The 25,364-nt window shown below is 37.5% G+C and overlaps 1 protein-coding gene across 1 annotated transcript; it reads right to left on the bottom strand.

Annotated features, from left to right (window-relative positions):
* Positions 1 to 622: 622 nt before the first annotated feature.
* Positions 623 to 25,174, bottom strand: mcm4 (minichromosome maintenance complex component 4). Its single transcript, NM_198913.2, has 17 exons — positions 25,139 to 25,174; positions 22,384 to 22,441; positions 22,147 to 22,281; positions 21,879 to 22,042; positions 19,175 to 19,276; positions 18,993 to 19,088; positions 18,775 to 18,870; positions 16,044 to 16,182; positions 13,812 to 14,032; positions 13,545 to 13,665; positions 9,831 to 10,090; positions 9,252 to 9,617; positions 7,747 to 7,874; positions 6,966 to 7,173; positions 4,308 to 4,536; positions 1,242 to 1,375; positions 623 to 1,146 (listed from the first exon to the last, which is right to left on the bottom strand). Exons 2-17 carry the CDS (start codon positions 22,427 to 22,429, stop codon positions 1,054 to 1,056), a joined length of 2,538 nt encoding a protein of 845 aa, NP_944595.2. The 5' UTR covers positions 22,430 to 22,441; positions 25,139 to 25,174; the 3' UTR covers positions 623 to 1,053.
* Between the last annotated feature and the right edge of the window lie 190 nt (positions 25,175 to 25,364).

Below are 25,364 nucleotides of genomic sequence, written 5' to 3' on the forward strand. Positions count from 1 at the left end.
CATGTGTTTTTCTGATTAGAAATTTACATTGAGCAGTTTGAGAGTGTACCTATTAAAATGGCCAGCATCCTTATAGTCAACCAAACCCTGCTACTTTAAAAATATTTTTCCACAGGAAAAAAAAAAATCAAGACCTCATCAGTAATTTGTATTTGGTCATTAATTCAAGAGTTCACACTTAGCTGATGATTGGTAATAAGCTAGTTTGGCATGCTGTCCCGGGAGAGAGCCCCGAGCTCAAGAGATCCTCGAGCCCGGAGCTCCCTCCCATTGCAGGGCGAGAGGGGAGTTTGAGCTCGGGTAGATCTCGAGATTCCCTGTGAGATTTTACTGTGAGGCCGCAGTGCTAGCCACTGGGCCGCCGTGCTGTCCTGTAGAAAAGAGGAGAAGGGGTGGAAGGGGGGATTCATCAAAACGAAGATGACTAAAGGTAAGATGTTTGGTTATTTATACTGGGTTAGGAATAGCCTGATTGGTGGTTCGTACATTAGCTTGACTCTGGGCCAGCCGTGTCAATCATAAGCACGTGATCCTCTCGAAATTAGTTTATGAATAAACTTCACTTAGTCTAAAAGTCCTAAAATAAAAAATCTTACGGCAAAGTAAACCAAACACACACAAATTAGAACAACCAGCTGTTTATTTCAGTCTTCAATTACTTTGCCATTGTAAAAAGAATCCATTTATATTAACCACATCGTTTATGTCAATGTTCAAACTCCTGCAGGATAATACGCAGTGTTTTTAATCCATTCATGTCATTATACACACTGTGAATTGTTTCATCTTCATCTTGTTTCTGCACCAGATATAAAGCGTTCTTTAATGTTTTCACTAACACCTCAATGGCTTTGGGTCAGAGAGCACATGCTTTGCATATTACCTATTTGCAAAACAACTAAACCACACACTATATACAAAATCTTTGTAAGAATAACAAAACTCATTTATTGTAACCAGAAAGGCTCCACACACTATTAACAACATTTGCTCGATAGAAAAAGCACAACAGGAAATGCAAGCAGCGAAAGAGGAAGCAGCAGAGTCAAAGATTTAGAGAAGCCGGACAGTTTTTCCTGTGACCGTCAGATAATCTTCATCAGCCAGAAGTCTGAGGGCTTCATCAAACATGTCCTTAGTGATGGCCTGAAACGAGAGGAAACATCATGTAAATCCATATATGTCTGAAGTTTAAGCGTGGGATCTCTGTAAATAGTCATTTAAGCTCATTTAAAGCATACCGCTTCCGACTGGCCACGGAGATCATCGAACAGCTGTTGGTACTTCATTGCTGGTGTTTTGCCCTTTGATTGGATGAGCTTCTTCAGTGCTTGAGCCACTTCCTCCTTACGCTTGCGTGCTGTAGCGCTCATTCCTGTCCACAAACAACCAATCAAAACCATCAGACTCGCTGCAATTACCATACATTACTTAAGTGTTCAGGAAAATAAGAGAAAGCCCTGCTGAACAATCCAGCCTAAACCAGCCTAGGCTGGTTTTAGCTGGTCGACCAGGCTGGTTTTAGAGGGGTTTTGGCTACTTCCAGGCTGGTTTCCAGCCATTTCCAGCCTGGTCTTAGCTGGTCAGGCTGGGAGATGACCAGCTAAAACCAGCTTGACCAGCCTAGCCAAGCTGGGAGTCCAGCCAAAACCAGCTATATCCAGCTTAAACCAGGCTGGTCAAGCTGGTTTAAGCTGGATTTGGCTGGTCATTTTCCAGTCTGACCAGCTAAGACCAGGCTGGAAATGGCTGGAAACCAGCCTGGAAATGGCCAAAACCCCTCTAAAACCAGCCTGGTCAACCAGCTAAAACCAGCCAACCAGCCTAGGCTGGTTTAAACTGGATTTTTCAGCAGGGAGAGTTTGATTATAGTCATAATATCAGCTACTCTAGTTATTTCATGGCAAAACCAGATCAAACTTTTCATAAAGATCACTTTTTTAATAATAATAGAAACATTTTGACAATAAAAAGACATTATCAGCAATGATTAATACACAAGAAACGTCTAAAACAGTTTAAGGTTTACTTTTGATCTTCACAATTTTTGAAGGATTTACAGCTAACAATATTTCTTTTAAAGTCTCTCCAGATAAAGATTTGGAGTCTCCCGATAAAAATCTTTGTCTGATAATGTTAAATATACGGCACTCCAAAGGAATATCTTTAACCTTTTGGTTTCTGTTGCGAAATTGACGATTTGGGGCAACTTCTCCTTTTAGTAAATGACTACGAGTTAGTCTCGAGTGTCTGATTTGGCATCTTGTGTAAACAACCTCATCATGTGTCAAGTTAAAAGGAAATAGTTTAATAGAATTTAATAGAAAGTAGTTTAATAGAATTTGTTCCTACGATATGGCATTTATTACAAATATAGCCTTTTATTAGTGGCTTTAAATCTGAAAGAGGGACTTTGCACTTCTTAATTCTCCCTGTTTTGGCAGCTTTAAACCAGTTATTAATCATAAAAATTTAAGGGATTTAAACACAGCTGTAGTAATTACAATAGATTATGCATAATTACATGCAGCAAAGCCTGAAATTAACCAAACCTAAACCCTGACCATTTAACAAACACATTTCATTAATATTACTCAGTTAAATTAAGAGTTACTCTGTAACAAGTACACCTTAAAATAGAGCAAACACATATCTTATTCACTTTATAATTATTGTCATTTTAATTATGCACTAACAATACACTACCTGACAAAAGTCTTGTCGCCTATCCAAGTTTTAGGAACAACAAATAATAACTTGACTTCTAGTTGATCATTTGGTATCACAAGTGGCTTATATGAAAGGCAAAAGCCTCTACATTACACTTATTTCCTAAATAAAATATGATCATGCCTTTTTAATTATTATTATTAATTTTTTATTATTATTTAATTAGGACAGTAAGGTCTGACTTTGCTTAGATAAAAGTCTTGTCCTTTAACAGAAATAATGTCCAGTATAGAATATAAAGTCATGCTGCAGTGGAGACAGAATGAATATTGTGTATGACTCCATCATGAGCTTAGAGGACTGCATCCATGCATCTCTGCAATGACTCAAATCACTCATTAATAGTCATATGGAATGGCAAAGAAAGCGTTCTTGCAGGACTCCCAGAGCTCATCAAGAGTCTTTGGATTTATCTTCAATGCCTCCTCCATCTTACCCAAGACAAGCTCAATAATGTTGATCTCTGGTGACTGGGCTGGCCAATCCGGGAGTGCCTTGACCTTCTTTGCTTTCAGGAGCTTTGATGTGGAGGCTGAAGTATGAGAAGGAGCGCTATCCTGCTGAAGAATTTGCCCTCTCCTGTGGTTTGTAATGTAATGGGCAGCACAAATGTCTTGACACCTTAGGCTGTTGATGTCGCTATCCAGATCTCTCGCACACCCCATAATGAATGTAACCCTAAACAAGGGGTCACCAATCCCAGTCCTGGAGGGCCGGTATCCCTGCAGGGTTTAGCTCCAACTTGCTTTAACACACCTGCCTGGATGTTTCAAGTATACCAAGTAAGGCCTTGATTAGCTTGTTCAGGTGTGTTTGATTAGGGTTGGAGCTAAAATATGTAGGACACAGGCCCTCCAGGAACAAGTTTGGTGACCCCTGCCCTAAACCATGATTTTTCCTTCACCAAACTTGACTGATTTCTCTAAGAATCTTGTGTCCATGCGGGTTCCAGTAGGTCTTCTGCAGTATTTGTGATTGGAATGCAGCTCAACAGATGATTCATCTGCTACTTTTCCAAATGATCAACTATACGTCAAGTTATTATTTGTTGCTCATACAACTGGGATTGACAACAAGACTTATGTCAGGTAGTGAATATATATATATATATATATATATATACACACACACACATTAATACAGCTAATATATTTATATATATATATATATATTTATATATATATATATATATATATATATATATATATATAAACTATTAAATCATTGTCTTATTAAGTTGAAATAAATTGTATTCTTTTCATTGAGCCATTCTAGAGATCCATATCATACCGAATTCATAAATTAATAGTAATATTTTAAGTAACTTTGAGTTAATAATTAATTACTTTATTATTGTAACATTTACCTTTTCAGCGAGTGACTCATATTAGTGACATTCAAAAATATTAATATTTTGAACAACATTAATTTTACAAAACAATAATAATTCAATATTTAATCTTTTTTTTTATTATTGTATATTTTTATAAGTCATACTAGTTCATCTTGCACTATTGAAGTGACTCAACCCAACCAGCAATGACAGTGCATCTTTGCAGTGATTCTGTAAATCCTACCTGTGGTGAGGATGGAAATATCCACAAATCCTGTCCTGGGATCAGTTGCGGACTGTTTCAGGGCTTCTCGATGGAGTCTCTTGGCTTCCTCCACATCGATGGTCTCCACTTTTCCAGAGAAGCGTACTTTAGCATGAGCTTCAGCTAGCCTGATGAGTGACTCCAGCTGACGGGGATACGCAGACACCATCCCTCGACCGCTGCCGATCTTGCGCATGTCCACATAGGCCTGTGAGGAGCAAAATTACACATTTGACATTGGATCTGTTAAAACTAGGGTTGCCAAATGTCCCATGATAATCATGTATATTAGGTCTAATTGATTTGAACTGCCCATGCTAAATGTGCGCAGCATTTCTTTGTTAGGATCATTATTTAAAAGTGCAGTATGTGACATCTAGTGGATGAACTAGGTATTGCAGTCCAAATTCAAAATATTGGATTTTTTTTCCCACCCAGCCCCTCCTCAGGTTGCTGAGACCAGCAGGAGTGAGCCAAAAGTCAAAGTATTCACACAAGTAGATTGACATTACATATGAAGTCAATGCAAACGCGATCGAAAAGGAGCATTTCTACAGTGCAGCGCAAATATTTTACTTGTTTTTGCCTGTCTTTTTTTTATTTATTTTATTGCCACATCAGCAATGTTTGGCTATTTCATGGCAAGATTAAAACGGATTAAAACAAACAACAAAATATTTATGCAACTTCAAATAATTCAACTCGAGCAGAAAATTAGCTTGAGGTAAATAAACATCACTCACTCTAGTTTACTCACGGGAAGCTTAAAGTTGGTGTGAACCAGCATTACACTATAAGCTTCTCAGCTAATGTTTGTGTTTGTAACATTTTTCTATTGTTTGCCAATTTGAAACTACCTCATGTTAATTTTTATAACTCAGAATCTACATCTTATTTTAAAGGCCCGCATACATTGAGACGGCAGTCTTCAACCAAGGCAACCTGGGGTGCCAAAATATAATGGCTAAAAATCGCAGTAGGCAGAGTTACACAGACCAAAACAAAGACAGACCTTCATACAATTTCAAAGTAGAACAACTGACATCAGCATTGTTTTTTCAGATAAACAAGCAAGTTCACTTACAGGGCTCGAAATTAACTTTTTTACTTGGTAGCACCAGTGCTCCCGACATCAAAAATTTAGGAGCACCCACCAACAATGATTGAGCACCGCTGCAAATTGAATTTTAAGGGATTTACTGTATTTTAAAACAACATTAATTAGGACTAACAAAAACCAGAAACAACTATCTAACTAATGCTGAAATGACATTGATATTTGTGTGCAATAATTCCAAAATGAATGTCGAATAATTATAAAATATTAATGTTGATGAAAATGACGATAATAGTAACAATGAATTACAGTTCTCATCATCATGCTGCCTTGAATGTGCTTGAATGCAGGTTATCTGCTATAAAAAGTCTGTTACTTTATGAGAAATAAATGTATAGTTTGCATCAAACAAAAATGAAGCATTGCAGTAAGAAATATTTATTTTGTACTGCTGTTAATATATGCATGTCAGTTTAATAAATAATATTTCTGCCATAAAACAAACAAAAGATTATAATAAATAATTAAATTCAAGCCTGAAAGCAGCAAAACAGTCATCAGTAACTAAATAAAAAAATAAATAATATACACCTCTAGAAAGAATAGACAAAACAAAGTAAGTAAAGTCTCACTTCTATCACTCTTTAAAAGTTTTGGTTTCAGTTTGTGTCAATTTAAAGGTTCAGTCTGAGCTGATCTTCATTTTTCTGTGTTTGTGGAAAAGCAGGCGAGTCAACCGACCCAATTTATGAGCAGGCAGAGCAGGATTCTTGCGATGACCATCGGCGCAATACCACTGTTTATGAGCCGCAGCTTCAGTGTGAACTTAGTAAAGGCGAGCTTCTTTGGCGATGATATGTCCAGTATTAGATTTAACTTTTAGCGGACATTTGCGCTGAACACGCAGTGAATGCAACGCATCGAGATTCGGGCGCCTTCTCCGAAAAGCACATGGTCGATTGATCTCAGCTGGCGGATCAATATTCACCACATGTCATGATCGCTTTCATCTGCGCCTCAACTTTAGGTGGGGTTTGCAAACCTGTGTGCTTTAAGTTTTCACTCTTCAGCCGTTTGCATTTCCCGTGGTCATAAAAGCTTCTTCCCTGTCACCTGACTGCGGAATATCTTGAGTGATTGACAGCTAATATGAACCAATATAGCGGCAGGGAAGACCGATTTAGCACGTTTTTAGAAAAAATCTAAACAGGTCACACTACAACCATTATCTGCAGTCGCACTAATGCTCCCATATATATTATGAGGTTGCATAGATTATTCTCGGGCGCATTTGCGACCAAAACAGTCGCAATTTCGAGCCCTGACTTCGCATATTTCTGAAATATCTGCAAAAATATTATGGATATTATAGTATTAATAGTCCAAAACTTACATACAGCCCCTTTAATTATAAAAGAGACAACGAACAATTTGATTGCAAAAGAAATCTGACATATGAAATGGCCAATTAAAAAATAAATCAAGATCAGCTAATCACAGTGAAATATCAGTATCGTCCTTAAATTAAAAGTAACAAAGCTGGCAACATATAATGCTGTGCTGTTATAGTGTTTCTATACCTCAATAAGGGCCTGACTGGCTTCTTCACTCAGTCTGGGATGTACAGTTGTGCGAGCGAAGGCGATGTAGTCTTTCAGTACAGCCATGTCCAGATGCTCCTCTTCAATCTGCTCTTCACTCTGATAATACAGAGAGACAAGGTGGTGCGCCAGACGCCTGTCATACGCCTCGTCCTGAGGGTCCAGCATTAGGAAGATCAAATCAAACCTGGAAAAAAAACAGATGCAGAGAGACAATTATTAGACAAAAGAAGAAAAAAAAACATTAAAATAAAAAGCAGCTTATGTTGAACTAATATTATGAATAATTAATAATCTTTGAGATCACAAAAGTAAAAAAAAAATTAAGTTCTTTTATGTAAATTTGCCCTATTTGTTAATAAATGTCTTTAAAGTTAGTTTATAATTTAATTTGACAACTAATTTAAATTAAACACTTCTATACTGACAAAACTAATATTTAATTATATCATCCAAATGTTTTTTTTCTTTACTTTTAAACATTAAAATTATCACATAATTATTGGCATTTCACATAAACACTGCACTTAGGAAGTTGGTTCCCAAATAATATTAAGCAGCACAACACTTTGCATTACAAAAATGTAATACATCCTAAAAGAAAACATCTATTTTAAACTGTAATTATTAAACATTACATTTTTACTTTATTTTTAATCTAATTAATGTTAACTAATATTTTTCAAAACACATTGTTTTAAATATTCAGCAGATGATTAATATACATTATCCGCTATAAATACGGTTGTTTAATTTGTACCTGGACAGCAGTGTGTGAGGCAGCTGAATGTTCTCTATCGTTGTCTTTTTGGGGTTCCACTGAGACTCCACCGGATTGGCTGCTGCGAGGATGGAGGTCCGAGCATTAAGCTGACAAATAATCCCAGCCTACGAAACACACACACAATCCTGCATTAATCATCAGTTCAAACAAATGCATTGCAATTCCAAACCCAATCCTTCATGCACCTTCAGATACATGTCGGTATTCATTAATTCGATATATTGTGATAATGAACATGCACAATATTGATATCACAGGTACCTCAAAACACCATGATTAATTGTTTAAACATTTGAGTGCCTTTTAAGAAAATGTTGTATTAGTTTGTTGTATTAGTATTGGTTAGGTTATTTTCAAAAAGTAAGACTTACTGAATCTGAGACTATTTATAGGCCTTTTGTTCATGAATTCTGACTCATTAAAGTCCATGTAATGATAACTACAAAAACATTTATTAATCTTAGGTGATGTTAATTTGTAGTTAATGCTTAATTTATTGAAATGCTTTCATTTTCTTTATTTCTTTTTTTCAATTTCTCATTGCATCCTGGCCAAATCTGCCCACTGGCCTCTGTCTATCATGGCCTTCTAACCATCCTCATATCATAATGGGTTCATGGTCTCCTCTCCACCAATCAGCTGGTGTGTGGTCTGGCACAATATGGCTGCCATCACGTCATCCTGATGGATGCTCCACACTGGTGGTGGATGAGGAGACCCCGCCCCCCAATGTGTAAAGCGCTTTGAGTGTCCAGAAAAGCGCTATATAAATGTATAGAATTATTATTATTATTATTATTTAAATCTAACGTCGAAATTGCTTCATTAAATGTGATAAACAGACTTATTTGGTTGTATTTTTTGCGAACGTTGACATAACTATAATAGGCGACGCAGTGGCGCAGTAGGTAGTGCTGTAGGTAGTTCTGTGTGGAGTTTGCATGTTCTCCCTGCGTTTGCGCGGGTTTCCTCTGGGTGCTCCGGTTTCCCCCACAGTCCAAAGACATGCGCTATAGGTAAATTGAGTAGGCTAAATTGTCTGTAGTGTATAGTGTGTGTAAATGAGTGTGTATGGATGTGTCCCAGAGATGGGTTGCAGCTGGAAGGGCATCCGCTCCATAAAACATGTGCTGGATAAGTTGGCGGTTCATTCCGCTGTGGCGACCACTGATTAATAAAGTGACTAAGCCAAAAAGAAAATGAACGAATGAATAACTATATTGCATTTTCTCATTCTTGATTTTAACGAATTATTTTAACGGTTTATGAAAGAGAATTTATTGTAAAGTGTTACCTATTTTACTTTATCATCCTTTTGCAATTTAATGTGTTTAAAACATTTATTTTATCTCAACATGTGTATATATAATAAAGCATTTTTGTAACTATACTTGTTAAATTACTGCAGCTTGGGTCAATACTGTGATGAAACGTATATAGTTAAAAAACTAAGGTAATCAGATACGTATAAGCCTATGCACCTTAGCAATAGAGAGCGTCTGCTGCTCCATGACCTCGTGCAGCACAGATCTGGTGTTGTCGCTCATCTTGTCGAACTCGTCGATGCAGCAGATGCCATTATCGCTGAGCACGAGCGCTCCGGTCTGCAGGACCAGCTGTCGGGTTTCAGGATCCTTCATCACGTAGGCTGTGAGACCAACGGCGCTGGATCCTTTCCCGGACGTGTACTGACCGCGAGGAACCAGGTTGTACACGTACTGCAGCAGCTGGGATTTACTGGTGCCCGGATCACCACACAGCAGGATGTTGACTTCAGCACGGAAGTTTCCTCGGCCCGTCTGAGTGAAGTCCTTACGCGTCCCGCCAAATAACTGCAACAGGATGCCCTGGAAAACATCAACACCATCAACTTGTGTCCTGACAGCATATTCCTTGATGTAAAGGTCTCGTGAAGTGCTTTAAAATGTGCATTTTTATTCGATGACTGACGTAATCTCAATCAACACATGAAGACGGAGTGGGACAAGTTCGCAAGTGGAGGAGCAATTCAATTACACTCAAAACAACTTCATCAATTTAGAGTTTCCCATCATACTGACCTTCTTGATGTCCTCGTGTTCGTAGATGCTGGGAGCCAGAGCAGAGGACAGGCGCTCATAGACGTCAGGTTTAGCGGCTAGCTCTTTTAGCAGAGCGACTCGTTCTTTAGTGAAGAGTTTCTGCTCTCCGTCCTCGTCCAGTCCATGCAGACGCTTCTCGTCAGTCTTGCGGAAGTGAATGGCGTCAATGTGGGTCTTGTAAACAGACTTCACCTGGCTCTGCCGTGGGTTCAGACGCATCGGGGCAGCTCTGTAGATGCCTGAGCACAATAAAAGAAGAGTTGCTCAGTCATTTTGCCAAACGAAAGACAAAAACATGAGTGTAAAAAAATACAAAAAAAATGTACCAAAAAAAAAAAAAAAAAAACAGCCTATGCCGGTTCTTATAAAGGATTCAGTCAGTGTTTTCATTTTGTAACCTAAGCCCCCGTTTACACTGCCAGTTAAATGTGACCCAATTCCGATTTTTTGCTCATATGTGACGCAGATCGGATCTGTTCTACGACTGAGTAAACACAAAAAAAAAAAAAAAGGCATGCATTCGGATGTTCAGAGATCGGTTTCAGGCCTCCTTCGCATTGGGAAATAAATCAGATTTAGATCGGATATGTGACAATGCGACTGTCATGTAAACAGGCAGATCGGATTTATTGAGGCATTCCGTTCTGTACATCATTAAACTTGCGACAATGTGGTGCTTCTCCGCAGTTTAATGACAGAAAGAAGAGCGTGTGTGGAGATGCAGACGCGGTAAACAACATCAGAGGAAACACAGAGGAGGAAGTGGTCAGTCGACACCATTTGCTCCCAGCAGACCCGAGATCTCTCTCGTACCCACACATTCCTCTGAATGGTGGAGGACATCATAAAGCATATAAACCATAAGCGCAAGCTGCGATGACGGCCCTTTTCCTCCTCCACCACAAAATCATTTTAAAGTTGGGCGAACTTCGTGTTGTAACTTTTGCTTTTTGTCACTATTAATACACATAGAACAACTTTATTCTCTCTAACACCAGTGCGCACACAGGCAAAGGCTACATATTTAACTACACACACACACATCAGTGCCATACCATTATTACTACGTGGGGGTAAATCTGGACTAAACCATTCACTGCTTATACTACACTTCGCAGAGCTAAAAACAAGACAATTTCTTCCATCGTGGCTAGTGTGGCATAGATGCTAGAACCCGGCTTTATGCATGCGCGACAACATAAATTGTATGGCAAGTGTAAACGAGTGAATTGGATATGGGTCACAATTAAAACAACGTGTAAACAGACAGGCAAACAAATCAGATATAGGCAACAAATTGGAATTGGGCATCAAGACCAAACAGTGTAAACGGCGCCTAAATTAATAATTTAATTGAAAAAATTGTTAGGGCAGGCCTATTTATTTTATTCATTTAATTTAGTTTATTCTGTTTTTCTATGCTGTTGGAAATACTGCAGGTGTGTGAAGATACTCTGTTGTTATGTTCGCATGTTAAAATAAATCAGTGTTTAAAATGCAATATTTAATGTGTCAGACACAACAGAGACGTCAAATTTTTTTAAACTAAATGCTAATTTAATATTAATATGACCAGTTAACAGGTAATATTTGATTAATGAGCGGCGGTTGTCGGTAAGCAAAATTAACCAAAATGAGCATCCCTACTTCACAGGGGCGTAAATCCCAGGGGGAAAAGGGGGGACATGTCCGTTCCTATCCGAGGCTTGTAATTCTCCATAAATCTGCTGCATTAACGATTGAAATTACTTATTTGGGGTGTCAAAATTAATTGTTTCTTCGGTGCACCGCGATGCAGACGCGGACAATAAGGTATCGGTTCCGTAATAATCATAACCGGTTATTATGTACTGATGTCACGTCATTGATCTCCTATGCGCTCTGTCACGAGGGAGGTGAGCGCGAGTATTTTTAACACTCAGCCAACTCAGGGCCGGTCTGTGGCATAGGCACCATAGGCAAATGCTAAGGGTGCTGTATATCCAGGGGGGCGCCAGAAAGGAGCGTGGTTCAGTTGGTTTTGTTTTCGATATTCCTGACACGCATTCAGCTTTAGACGGCATTAACTCATAAACCTCCTACCCTAAAAAGATCTAAAGTGTGTTTCCTACAAAAAGACAAAGCTGGTTATGTTCCACAGCTGTCTTTCTTTTTTTTCGCTCGACATTACGAGCACTGCTCTGTTTAAGCCCTCGCAATACGTGTTTAGCCGGGAGAGCTCGCGTGGAGAGGAGCTCTCAGAAAGGGACCGTCTGAAAAGTGCTTTTTTTTCTTTTTTCTGCTCCGCTCAGCGCAAGCTCTCCCTGTTGCAAGGGCTTAAGTGTGTGTGTGTGTGTGTGTGTGTGTGTGTGTGTGTGTGTGTGTGTGTGTGTGTGTGTGTGTGAGCGTGTTTCTTTGGTCCTGTCTATGTTTGTGTATGTGTTTGAATGAGAGACAGTGTGGTGCTGTGTGTCTGTGTGTTTATACAGACAGCTTGTTATAGCCTCCCCCCTAAAATATAACACTGTATATGGAAAGCATCGTCAATACACCGAGATATCGAATTGAACCGAAGGCATGATAATCGTAACCGAACCAAACCGTGAGACCAGTATAGGTTCACACCTCTATTACTTATCTAGTTAACGTTAGCTTGTTGCTAACACTAAAGCCATTTCCCATGCATTGTTTAATTTGTGACGACTTGGCATAATGTTAACTTAACATTAACGACCACAATTAGCATATTGTTTTGCTGTGTATTTGCTAAATGAGCGCTGTGCTACACTGTGCACACTGTGCACACTAACCCCACTGTATTATTCTATAATCAGTTTCTATTCAGTTTTAAGTAACTCAATTAATTTAAAATTAAAATGTTAACCTTTTTTAGTTATTTGTTTTTGTGATTATTTTTATGATAGTTTTGCATTCTTTATGTAAAGCACTTCGAATTACCATTTAAATGTGCTACAACATAAATAAACTTGCATTGCAGTGTCATGTAATGAATAAAATGACAGAGAAAATTGAAATAAGATAATTTTTCAGTGCAGCTAAACGCCAAGTACAAAAACTTCACGTATTAAGGCAATTTGGCTTTAAGAATGAGTGCTTATGAAAATACTAATGTCACATTATCAATCACAGGCAAAGGAGAAAGAAATGACTGAGGAACAGGCAGGGCAGGGTCAGTCAGATGTACAGTGTCAAGTAAGGGTGTTGTGCTTTATTTAAGGGATCATGACAATTCTTTAGGGATGAACAATTTTTTTATGTTTTCGTAGTTGTGGCTGTTTAGCAGATGAACCTCGCAGGTTTAATGATTTACAATATGATCGGTCATTTTAACAAGTGTAATGTAAACAAGTTAGTTATTATGAGTATGGAAAACGTCTTTTCCTGCATTTATTCTGCTTCAGGAGTCAGACAGTCGACTGTAAACAACACAACAAACAATGCAATAAATAGTTTTGAAGAAAAATTTGCTTTGTCGTTAAACCTGAGAAAAACTTTAAAAATAATCATAATGACGTAGTCTCCACGCTATATTAATAATGATGAAACCATTTTTAACTGCGGGGAGACATCTTTATTAGTACAATTCGGCTGTATTATTTGTGTCCCCTTCAAAAAATTGCTGTCAAAAAATATTGTCCCCCCCCCTACTGTTAAATCAGATTTACGCCCATGCTACTTCAAATAAAATCATACCGGTGATGTTGACTCGGTCTCCGGGCTGCACTTTGTCCACCAGGTCGTTGTGAGCGTAGACGACTGTGGTGTGAGGAGTTTGACCCGCAGGCATGTCCTCCGGAGACTCCTGCAGCTTTATCTGTCACACACAAACACACACACGACTTCACAATACATCTGTTTTGCACAATTGCATAAATACCAAAATTATACAAATGAAACAAAATTCAAGAGCGTAAAATGATACACAAAATAAATGCAGCTGAATAGAAGTGAGATGCCCACCATTTGTTTGTCGGAGAAGACGGAGCGGTTGTGCACCAGTGCCATGCTGTGTGTGGTGTTGCAGTTTCGGCAGACGGCGGGTTCAGCGATGCGTCCGCGATCCACCTCCACACGCGTGTTAAACGCACAAACCTGACAGCGGAAAAAAGCCTCCTGCATCTCCGGGATCAGCTGAGATGTACGGATCACCATCCCGCTGATAGTGATGAGCTGGTCAATGTCTGACAGGAGACAGAAGAGTCACATGTGTACACTTTATCAATAAACTGTAAGATCTGCGTTCGGTTTGTTAAAATATACATTTAAATAATACAATTCCAAAAATCCCCAAATTTTCACTAATTTGGTGCCGTGACCCGGATAGAGACTGAAATCCCTAAATTGTCATCAATTGACCCTTCGCTAAGCCACAACCAAAACCGCCACCCACCAATCGTGGCTTAGCAACCGTAGCTATGTGCAGGGGCTCTGTCAAGCTTTCAAGTGAGGGAAACGAGCCATAGCATTGTGCATATTGTTACGAGTAGTGTAGGCTTGTGTGTGGTGTTTCTCTCGCTCTCTCTTTCTCTCGCTCTCTCTCTCTCTCTCGCTCTAAGTATTCGCAGGTGCAGCGGATTACATTGGGTCGGATCATGATTGGCGCTTAGATTGGCGGCGGCTATAAAAACCCGCAGAGAACATGGGTTCGATGGCTCCCCGCTCTCTCTCGGTTTCCCCGCTTGTATTCAGTGGAGAACGTGATCCAATGAGTGTTTGCTTGTATCTCTTTGTGGTTTTGTGAGATGCCGTTGTGTTCATTTTTAACCGGCGATTGAAGCCCGGTTTTCTGTCTCCCTGTCGGGCTTGGAGCATGTAGGGAGGTTTGGTGCCTTATTTGTTATTTTCGTTTTCTCCTGTGTTTGTTAGTAGGGAGGTAAGTTTTCTGTATTTTATTTTACTTGTTTTCTAGGGAAGTTTAATCTAATTTAGTTAGCTTGGTTTATTGTCATTTATTTTGGCTGAACCCCTCCTGATGTTATTTTTGCTCCTTATTCCTGTAAATAAATCATACTTCCTTGATAATTCTTAGTGGTTGTGTTTTTGGTATATATTTTGGGGAGAGAGAGCGCGGGGGCACCAGAGATTATATTTTTAATTCCTTGTTATTTTGTTATGTTTTGGTTACATCTCTTTTTGATTAAGGATTTTTAATTTAATTCGTAACAATATAGATTGTGTAAATCTGACACCTGGTCTCTTGAAAGTTTGGACAGGGTGGTGGAATTTTTTCCCTTTTCAAAACCAAAAACTCAAGGGGAGAAATGCCAGAGTGGATCAAGCTCTGTGAGGGGCGCTAAGGAGCAGATTTAAGTTGGTTTTGTTTTGATATTCCTGACACAATCAGTGATAGACTGACGGCAATAACTCACACTTACCCTAAACAGATCTAAATTGTTTCCTACAAAAATACAAGGTCGGTTATGTTTCACAGCTGTCTTCTTTTTTTTCTTTCGCTTGATATGAGAACTGCTCTGTTTAAGCCTTCACCATAGTAGTCATATAAAAAGCGAATAGGTCATGGGTTATTGTTCCCAAATTATGAATCTGAATTATGTAGAAGCACTGTCCATGCGTGTTTCCTCGTCGGTTAGTAACGCTTTATGTCATTGCACAACAATTAGCCTATCAGGCTTTTTGGCTAAAAAGAAAGAAATCCCCGTTTAATAAGTTATTATTAGATTATATTTAAATTTCACCTCTCCTGCTTTGCATGAACTAAGCTAGGCTAAGCTAGCTTCAATTTTGATTAAATTATTCTCTAACTGGTTGCCTATTATGTCGCGAATATACCCCTGTAATGCATAGTGCAGCCTATTTGTGCCTTTCTTTCTTGGATATCTCATTTGTTCGCCAAAATAGGACTAACTATATCCCTGGGAATGTCTGACACTGGCGCATACACATTGTAATAGACGTGCCAGGCACGAAAGCTTGACAGGCGTATTAACAGTAACTAAGGAAGGCAGAGCTTAGCAAAGGGTCAATTTGGTGCCGTGACCCGGATAGAGACTGAAATCAAGAAATTCCTCACCAATTTGGTGCTGTGACCCAGTGATAAGACTAAAATCACCAAAGTCTTACCAATTTGGTGCCGTGACCCTGATAGAGACTGAAATCTCCAAAATCTCACCAATTTGGTGCCGTGACCCAGGTATAGAGCATTAAATCACTAATTTCCAGCAGGTTCCTTACCTTCAGGATTGAGGTTGCGCATGTTTCTGGTTTTAATAGCGCTGTAGGGTCGCACTTGAATCTGATGCTCCAACACAGAGTCTGGAAAACGATCGAAGAAGAGCTCATTGACAGACATGTCGAAAGTGGGGATGACTTCCTGTGAATGGAAAAAGTTAGAAACTTTAGACAAAGTCACATTTTAATAAATCAGAGTTTAGGTTTTTGTAGGCATACACAGCACTGCAACACTTATTTGACTAAAAGCACAAATCGCTAATAATGAGAATTATCAAAACAATCTTTAATGTGATTTATTATTATAAACCTAAAGGAAACCTATTATGCCCTATTTTGCAAGATGTAAAATAAGTCTCTGATGTCCCTAGAATGTGTGTGTGAAGTTTCAGCTCAAAATACACACAAATAATGTTTTAGAACTCTTTAAAGCTGCCCGTTTAGGCTTTGATCCAAATTGTGTCATTTTTGTGAGTGTCGCTTTAAATTTAAATGAGACTGTACTCTTCTCAAAAGAGGGTGGAGTTTAAAAACACCTATGTCACCATAGCAGCAGATAACTCTAATGTCAGACGGCTGCTTCTCACTCAGGGCTGTTTATGCTAATGAGGGAGAGATGGTCACTAATGGGCGGGGCTTCCCCCCCTCTGATGACATGTACAAAGGATGAATGTCAATCAAAGTGTTTCTGTTGATTGTTTGATTATAAAAACTAAAACCCATTAAACTCATAAAACACATTTTTACCATTAGAAGCTGGTTATATTCACACAGTTACCACACAACTGTTTCTGTTTTTGCATAAAAGGTCTTCTTTAAAAGATCTTTTCTTATCATTTAAAGTCTGTGAAATCCAAATGTGTTCATTTTGCTAGTGCTATTGAGTGTTATTCTTTATGTGAACAATCAATCCGTGCAAGTAATCTTCAAAGTCTGGCCTAGAGCTGCACAATTAATCGTAAAAAGATCGCAATCTCGAATCGACCCCCTAGACCAGTGGTCACCAAACTTATTCCTGGAGGGCCGGTGCCCTACAGATTTTAGCTCCAACTCTAATCAAACACACCTGAACAAGCTAATCAAGGTCTTACTAGGTATACTTAAAACATCCAGGCAGGTGTGTTGAGGCAAGTTGGAGCTAAACACTGCAGGGACACCAGCCCTCCAGGACCGAGATTGGTGACCCCTGCCCTAGACGATCTTCATCCAGCATTTCTATGATTCTGCCAATCATATTTTCAAGTTCAGGGGAAAAGCAAAGGCGGCTGCACGAGTCTTTTCATTCTTTCACATACATTGCTCAGCAACATGGACACCTCCAAATGATGTTGAATGAGTCACATACTGTATTTATAAGGTATAATTCACCTAAAAATGTCATTTTTGTCTTCATATAATGCTGTATTCAAGGCCGGGAAATCAAATGTGACGTGAACTATAGTGCGGGTGTGTGCCCTACTTGCGCGTCTCCTTTAGTGAACAGAACTTGCTGTGAGTAACGGGTAATAAAATTGTAAATAATATTCCGTTTGTGGCACAGAGTGATCGCTTGGGTGCCGCGTGTGAAGTATGAACAGCACATGAAACCGAAAGTGTGCACTTTATTTAAATGATCATATCACATTTTAGAGTTATGACTGCGACAAGCATTTGATATGTTTTTCTTTTATAGCGAACACACAGTTGTGCATGAAAATAAATGTTTAAAGAGTCAGTATAACTACTCTAGCCTATATAATGTTGATTTTACCAGTGAATTAAACGGTCGAATAATGTTGTCAATGATTGCATGCATAGGCCTATATCTCAAACATAATTCAACATCAGAATTATTATAAGTAGAATGGAATTATTTATAGAAACCAGTAGACCTACACATAATACCAATATTGTTGTTTTACCATATGTTTGGGAAAAAACAATAATAATTGCCGACTCATAATAACCTTTATTTTACATCTACAGAATCGTGAGAGAATCAATCTTTGTTTTAACCCAAAAAAATAAAAAATAAATAAAATAAAAATGTAAAAAAAAAATTGCGATTCTCATTTTAGCCAAAATCGTGCAGCTCTAGTTTGGCCATTTGCTTTTCTAGTGGCGTCTGTTTGATGCTTTATGTACTTAACCACGCCCCTCTTACCATTAGTGAGGGAATGATGCGCAAAGAGAAAGCCCCGCCTCCTGCTCAATACTGCATTTCAGTTGGAAGTACATCAACATACTGATATGAAAATCTTTCAAGTAAAGCTAAATTGTGAATTGTCACATCACGCTTCAGAACTAATTCTGATGTGATGATATGGTGCTCAAGAAACATTTCAGATTAAATAAACAAATATTAATGCTGTGAGTATTTGATGTAATGAAAGTTCAAAAGAATCACATTTTTAACATTATAAAAGCCTTTACTGTCACTTGACCAATTTAGAGGACTTCCAGTATGCAGTTTGGAGAGTGAGATGTGTACGGGAGTCACTCCGTAAATTTGATCTAATTCAAACAGTTAAAAAGGACATTTTGGGCTTTTAATGATTTAAAGTGACGTCCACAATGGTAAAGATCTTTCAAATCCAGCTAGAACCAGCTAGTTTTCCTCATCAGTATGCCAAAACCCAAGCATGTTTCTCCTGATCCTGCTAAAAACTGACGACGACACCAAAATGGCCGCGCTCTCCTCAGGGTTAACGCTAGCTCTTTACTACACAGTTGCTTCTTTTGTTGTAGATCTCACCTGTGGATAACAGATGAGCTGGCGGTACAGATCAGCATCAAATGTCTGAATATGAGTGCAGTTCACATTCAACACCGGCTCTCCAACAACACTGATCTGAAACACACACACACACACACAATATTTATATTATAGAAGACATATTAGCCATTAAGGATTTTGCATGACGCACTATAATGCGAGCAAGTCTTCAGTGTGACGAGGGCTGCTCTTCTTACCTCATCCAGTTTCTGCATATAAAGCGGTTCATTGAGATCCAGACCAGCGTTCTCCTCTTCTCTCGAGTCGGGGTCTGTGAACTGCTGAAGGAAACGCTGCAGAGGAAACACACAGACTCTCAATATAAGGTCAGTTTGACATGGAAAAACAGCTTGAGTTCAGTCATAGACCTTCAGCACACCTGAAACTTCTCCTTGCAGGTTCCCACATTGACATCAGTCCCCCAGATCACGAGCCTCTGTCCTGCACCCTGATCTCCGGCCACTGCTGCGTCTCCAGAGGCCTGAACATGAACACAGATATACATTAGCTTAAGACTAAAGATAGTTTTTATAAGCATATGTTATTAGAGTATTTATTAGCATAGTTTTATATAAAATCATTTACTTTAGTTTTTATCAATATTTATATTTATATTTTTAGTATTCAGCCTTATTTTTTGTACTTTTGTGATGTGTTTTATATATGTTACACACTTACACATACGCATTATTAGTTTAATCTATGTTTCAGTCTTTATTTTATTAAGCAAATTAGTTTCATTTATCTATTTACTAATGTTAATTTCTGGATACTGTGTATATGCATTTCTTCCACATTACAATTTAGCTCAAAGTTGTTGCTTGTTTTGTTTGCTTTATGGCTTTAGCTGAGCTAAATCATGCTGATTAAAATTGTGAGATTATGGGGTTTTCAGAAAAAACACAATTACATTTTCTAAACAAAGGAAATCATTGTAACTAAATTCCTTGTGTACTGTTGGGATGTTTTCATCCACTGCGGGGTGATTCGGCGTATTAATTTGGCCACAACTTTCTCAAAGCTTCAGCAAATTGAATGATTTTTGCTGACAAATCTGATTTTGGACACATATTTTAGGAAATTGCTTTCAAAAACTCCACAATACACTTTGAGCAAATTGACTACCCTTTCGTTATGTTGGGGGCTGTTTTTGCCCCATTGACTTCCATTATAATGACATTTTTTGAAGCTATATGGAGTATAGTGTGTGTGTGTGTGTGTGTGCGAGAGACCTCTTGGTGTGTCTGAGAAAATCAAAATAAGCAGCTCAGATCTCAGAACATAGTAGGTGTATTTATGCACACACACTATAATCTGCTGTTTTACTCCACAAAACAAACTCCAAATAAAAGCCAGAAACTTTTTTTTGCACAGGTCCACCTAAAGCAGGGGTAAGGAACCTATGGCTCGGGAGCCACATGTGGCATTTTGACCAAAAATATGTGGCTCTCCAGCTGTCTCCCTTCAATAATATTTCAAAATTTTAAATAGTACAACTGTTACTAGAAATCAGTTTCCTATTGAAAATACAATAACAATTCCCTTTATATTGTATTATCTACAGCAAAATGAATACAAATTCGGTTTACAATAAAAGGAAGTTTCAACCCTTGTGCATAAGTGATGTTGTGGTTAAACTTGAATCACAACATCAATAAAGGGCAAGTTATATTTCTTACATTTCTATGGTAATTTACATTTCTATGGTAACCTCGCGCAAATTCTAACATTCATGAGTGGCGATGGCAAAAAGCAGTAAATTGTCTTACCTTTACACTAGAGAAGCTATGATTCTCAATATAATATTGAACAGTTCAGTACAGAATTAATGGTTTAATACGCGCTTCTGAATTGAAGTTTTCTCGGTTTTACGTTTAAATAATTTATGTGCGCTTTTTTCCCCCGAATTGAGTGTTTGTGTGTGCCTGTAAGTCTATGAGCTGAGATGAGGAAACTCCTCCCGGCGAGTAAATATCCAATCACTATTCTCTAAAGTTAGGGGGAGCTTGACCATCATTCCACACTTTACCATGGCGAACGCCGGTGAAGTGAGGCAACAGTACGAGGAAGCGCCGGTGTCTTTTTAATCTTCGGTGTAAGGACATTTCGGGTTTGCTCAAAAGTATAATGCCAATGAAAGAAAAAAAATGGTATTGTATTGTATTTGCAGCCGTTTTCGGTGATTGGAGATGCAGACTTGTGTCATCTTATAAAAGCACTCGATCCGAGTTACAGACTACCATCTCGCACTTTTTTCTGCACTTAAATAATTAAGATGGTTTATTTAGGTTTACTTAAGTACAAATATGTCTATTTGAAATGGCCAATTCATCTTATTAACTTCACATGTATGTTTAATTTGAAAATGTAGGAATTTGTGTGTTCCCCAGTTTGTACATAGGTTACCAGCAGCTGTGAGATATCAGTGTTTATTTTTTTTATACAATACACTAGGAACTACTGTACTTTTCTTGGCTTTTAAGTAAAACAAAAGGAGTATTGCAATAAATCCTTTTTATTTCTCGATAACCTCTTACTTTTCCTATTGCCTATAGAATAACAAAAAAACATGCGTCAAGCCAAGAGAACCGAATACCGTGTTAAAAAACTGAGGTATGTAATGAATTGTGGGCTAACTAGATTGTTGCATCCCTACTTCATTCATTGTGATGTGTCATATTTGTTTATTTTTGAGTTGTGCATGGAAATAAAGGTTTTGTTTATAAATAAAGGTTTTGTTAAACACACGCCCCATATGGCTCCTTTAAAAAATGCATTTAATTAAAAAAAATTCTGAAATGGCTCTGTGCTGAAAAAAGGTTCCTGACCCGTGATTTAAAGGGTTAATGCTACCAACGGATGATCAACAGTAAAAAAAAAATCACAAACTGTACCTCTTCCTAACAGGGAAAACCACCAATAACCAAGAATGCATGACTATATACTGTCATAGCTTTGCTATCAAAAAAGTAATAATAGTGGAAGTCAATGGGGCAAAAACAGCCCCAAACATAACGAAAGGGTTGTCGATTTGAACAGTACACAAGGGTTCAGTGAAACTGTAATTATCAAGAGTCCCTCACCGGCTCAGAGTGCATGTCGACCTGCGGGGCTTTCCGCACAGATCCCAGGTCAGCCCGCTGGCGCGCCGGTGTCCCGCGGATGCCGCTGCGGGGCGTTCCTTCCACCCTGGAGCTGGGCGTCCCGTACATCAGAGGAGAACTGGCATCAATCTCACTCTGCAAGACTAGATCAACAAATCCTGATGTTCACAAACCTTCACCCAAATCACCTGCTTCATTTTAGTGATGCACCGATCTTAATACTGCGAGCAGTATTTTTGAGCAGTACCGGAGCGCGGGGCCATGGGGCTGGAGAACAGCGATGCATCCTGAGCCGGAGAGGTGGGCATTGGCTGCAGCTCAGTGGAGGTATCATGAGCTCTGGAGCGCTGGGATGGAGGAGACAGAGGATCCTCGCTCGCCGCTGTGAACACACACACACACACACACACAAACCATCAAACACAAGCCTGAGCAGAAAACAGCAGATCTGTGCAGAGACGGACGGACAGAGAACGAGACTCACGGGTCGGAGGGTCTCTCTTACGGCTCTGGGATGATGGTGAAGACATCTTGACTCAAAACTGAAAGAGAAAACGTCAGAAATGAGAGAAACGGAACCACTGATTTCTCATTCATTTGAACAAACATATTTTTACTTCATCACAACTACATATACATGTAAAAGGAAATGGATATAAACAGTTTTAGTCAAAATCTTTCGCCCTCCTGAGATTTTTGTGTTTTTTCAATATTTCTTTAATGATGTTTAACAGAGGAAGGAATTTCTCACAGTATTTCCTATAATATTTTTTCTCCTGGAGAAAGTCTTATTTGGTTTATTTTGACTAGAATAAATGCAGATTTTCTTAAAAAAAACAAAAAACATTTTAAGGTCAAAATTATTAGCCTCCTTAAGCTATATTTGTTTTCCGATTGTCTACAGAACAAACCATCATTATACAATAACTCACCTAATTACCCTAACCTGCCTAGTTAACCTAATTAACCTAGTTAAGCCCTTAAATGTCACTTTGAGCTGTATAGAAGTGTCTTGAAAAATATCTAGTCAAATATTATTTACTGTCATCATGGCAAAGATACAATAAATCAGTTACTAGAGATGACTTATTAAAACTTATGCTTAGAAATGTGTTGAAAAATATCTTCTCATTAAACAGAAATTGGGGAAAAAACAGGGGCATAATAATTCAGGGGGGCTAATAATTCTGACATCCACTGTATAAATAAAAGCTAAATGGTGCAGATAAATGTCACAATGCAATGGAAACAAATAGGAAAATAAATTCCATCTAGCAGAAATGTTGAATACTAAACTTAAATAAATTCTTATAGAAAGAAACATATAATTTCATATTAAATTAAAATATTATTTTCTGCTCTAACAGCAGCTAAAAAAATGCTAGATTTATGTTGGCAGCCTCCACACTACCCTGCACCAGAAACACTGGATGTGTATGCTCTTGAACATCACAAATATGGAACTGTCTGTGGCAAGGATGCATGGCGTTTCTAAAAAAAACGCTTACCTCATGGATATGTGCAGTAACGAGGATAAAAGATATGCTATTGTGATGTTTTTTACCTATATGTAGAAGTCCAATGTATTTACCTTTGTTAAAAGTGTTCTTGTAAGGAGTTAAATGCAGAGGTAAATGTATTTATTTACTTTAGTTATTTATTTAGATGTATTGCAACTTCTCTCTGTTTCTTTTATTTATTTATTTATTTATTTATTTTTTCTCTTTTTGGCTCTGAACCGTTTTCCTTTTTTGTTTAACTATTTATCATTTTCGCAAGGGGCGGGTTGGGTATTAATAGAGTGCAGTTGGTTGCTATTCTTGTCTATAGCAATGTTTACTAGATTATTTCCAATTGTTCAATATAAAATGCATCACAAAAATGTAATCTTTTTTCATATATATATATATATATATATATATATATATATATATATATATATATATATATATWWTATATATATATATATATATATATATATATATATATATATATATATATTATATATATATATATATATATATATATATTATATATATATATATATATATATATATATATATATATTATATATATATATATATATATATATATATATATATATAAATAAATAAATAAGAAATAACTCTAATTTAATGACTTTCATTTCTCACAGATTTAGTAAAAAGCTTGCAATTGCAAACATAATAGTTTTCATAACTTATTTAAAATCACTGATTTGTGTTATCTTTGCCGTAATGACACTAAATAATATTTGACTAGATAATTTTTTTAAACTTCTATACAGCTTAAAGTGACATTTAAAGGCTTAACTAGGTTAATTAGGTTAACTAGGCAGGTTATGGTAATTAGGCAGGTTATTGTATAATGATGGTTTGTTCTGTAGACTACTGAAACAAAACAAATTAAAGGAGCTAATAATTTTGACCTTAAAAAGGCTTTTAAAAAATAAAAACTGCTTTTATTCTAGTGAAATAAAACAAATAAGTCTTTCTCCAAAAGAAAAAATATTATCAGACAAACTGAAAATTTCCTTGCTCTGTTAAACATCATTTGGGGAAAAAAAATAATCAAAGAGGGGCTAATAATTCTGATTTCAACTGTAATTGTATTTAAAATAATAACAATTATTAACACTAATAGATCGACTTATAACTGCATTTGTTAATTATTATTAACTATCAGGATTATTTTTCGCCATAACAGTAAGGTTAGAAAAACCAATGATTTTCTTCAAAAAACTAAATCATATTAAGGCTATACTATAACCTCGTAAATAAATAACGTATTATAAAACAATAAATGTCAAACTGAACACATCATGGCAACAAAAAAAATCAAGAATAGAAGTCAACTAAGTTAGCTGTCGCCAAATAAAATGGCTGACCACAGACCAAAACTTGTAAATATTTAAACAACGTGTAATCCTATGTAATATCAATTATGCAAGCATATCTGTAAAAAGGAATTCAGTTTTATTAGAGAAGTATAAAGAGCGTTAAATAACTTCTGTGTATGTCTGCCTTTACACTGGAGGAGTGAAGAGCAGCATGCGGCTTCAGCCACAACAATGACAGAACTCAAGTCTGTGTAACGTACAGCAATAAACATTATATTTAGAATATCATTAATGTAAATCATAACGCACTGGGCTTACATATGTTTAAGAAACATTATACGCAGGAGAAATGACGTTTACGTTAAAACAATCCGTTTACATAAAAACACACAACACTTACCGTGCGCACTTCTTCCCTTCTTCTGTGAACGGTGGCGCGAAACTGACTGTGACGTAAATTTCGCGGGGAAATTTTGACCAACCACGAACACGCTCCTCACTGTGAGACAAGCGGGGGATACATGCGATATGCTTGAGCACAAATTCACATAAACGCCCTTAATTTCTTAGGTAAACTATAATTGTGCATTTAAATATCCTTAATATTGAAGTAAATAGATTTTTAC

Source organism: Danio rerio, chromosome 24 (genome assembly GCF_049306965.1).
Source record: "Danio rerio strain Tuebingen ecotype United States chromosome 24, GRCz12tu, whole genome shotgun sequence".
Classification (NCBI taxonomy): Eukaryota; Metazoa; Chordata; class Actinopteri; order Cypriniformes; family Danionidae; genus Danio; species Danio rerio.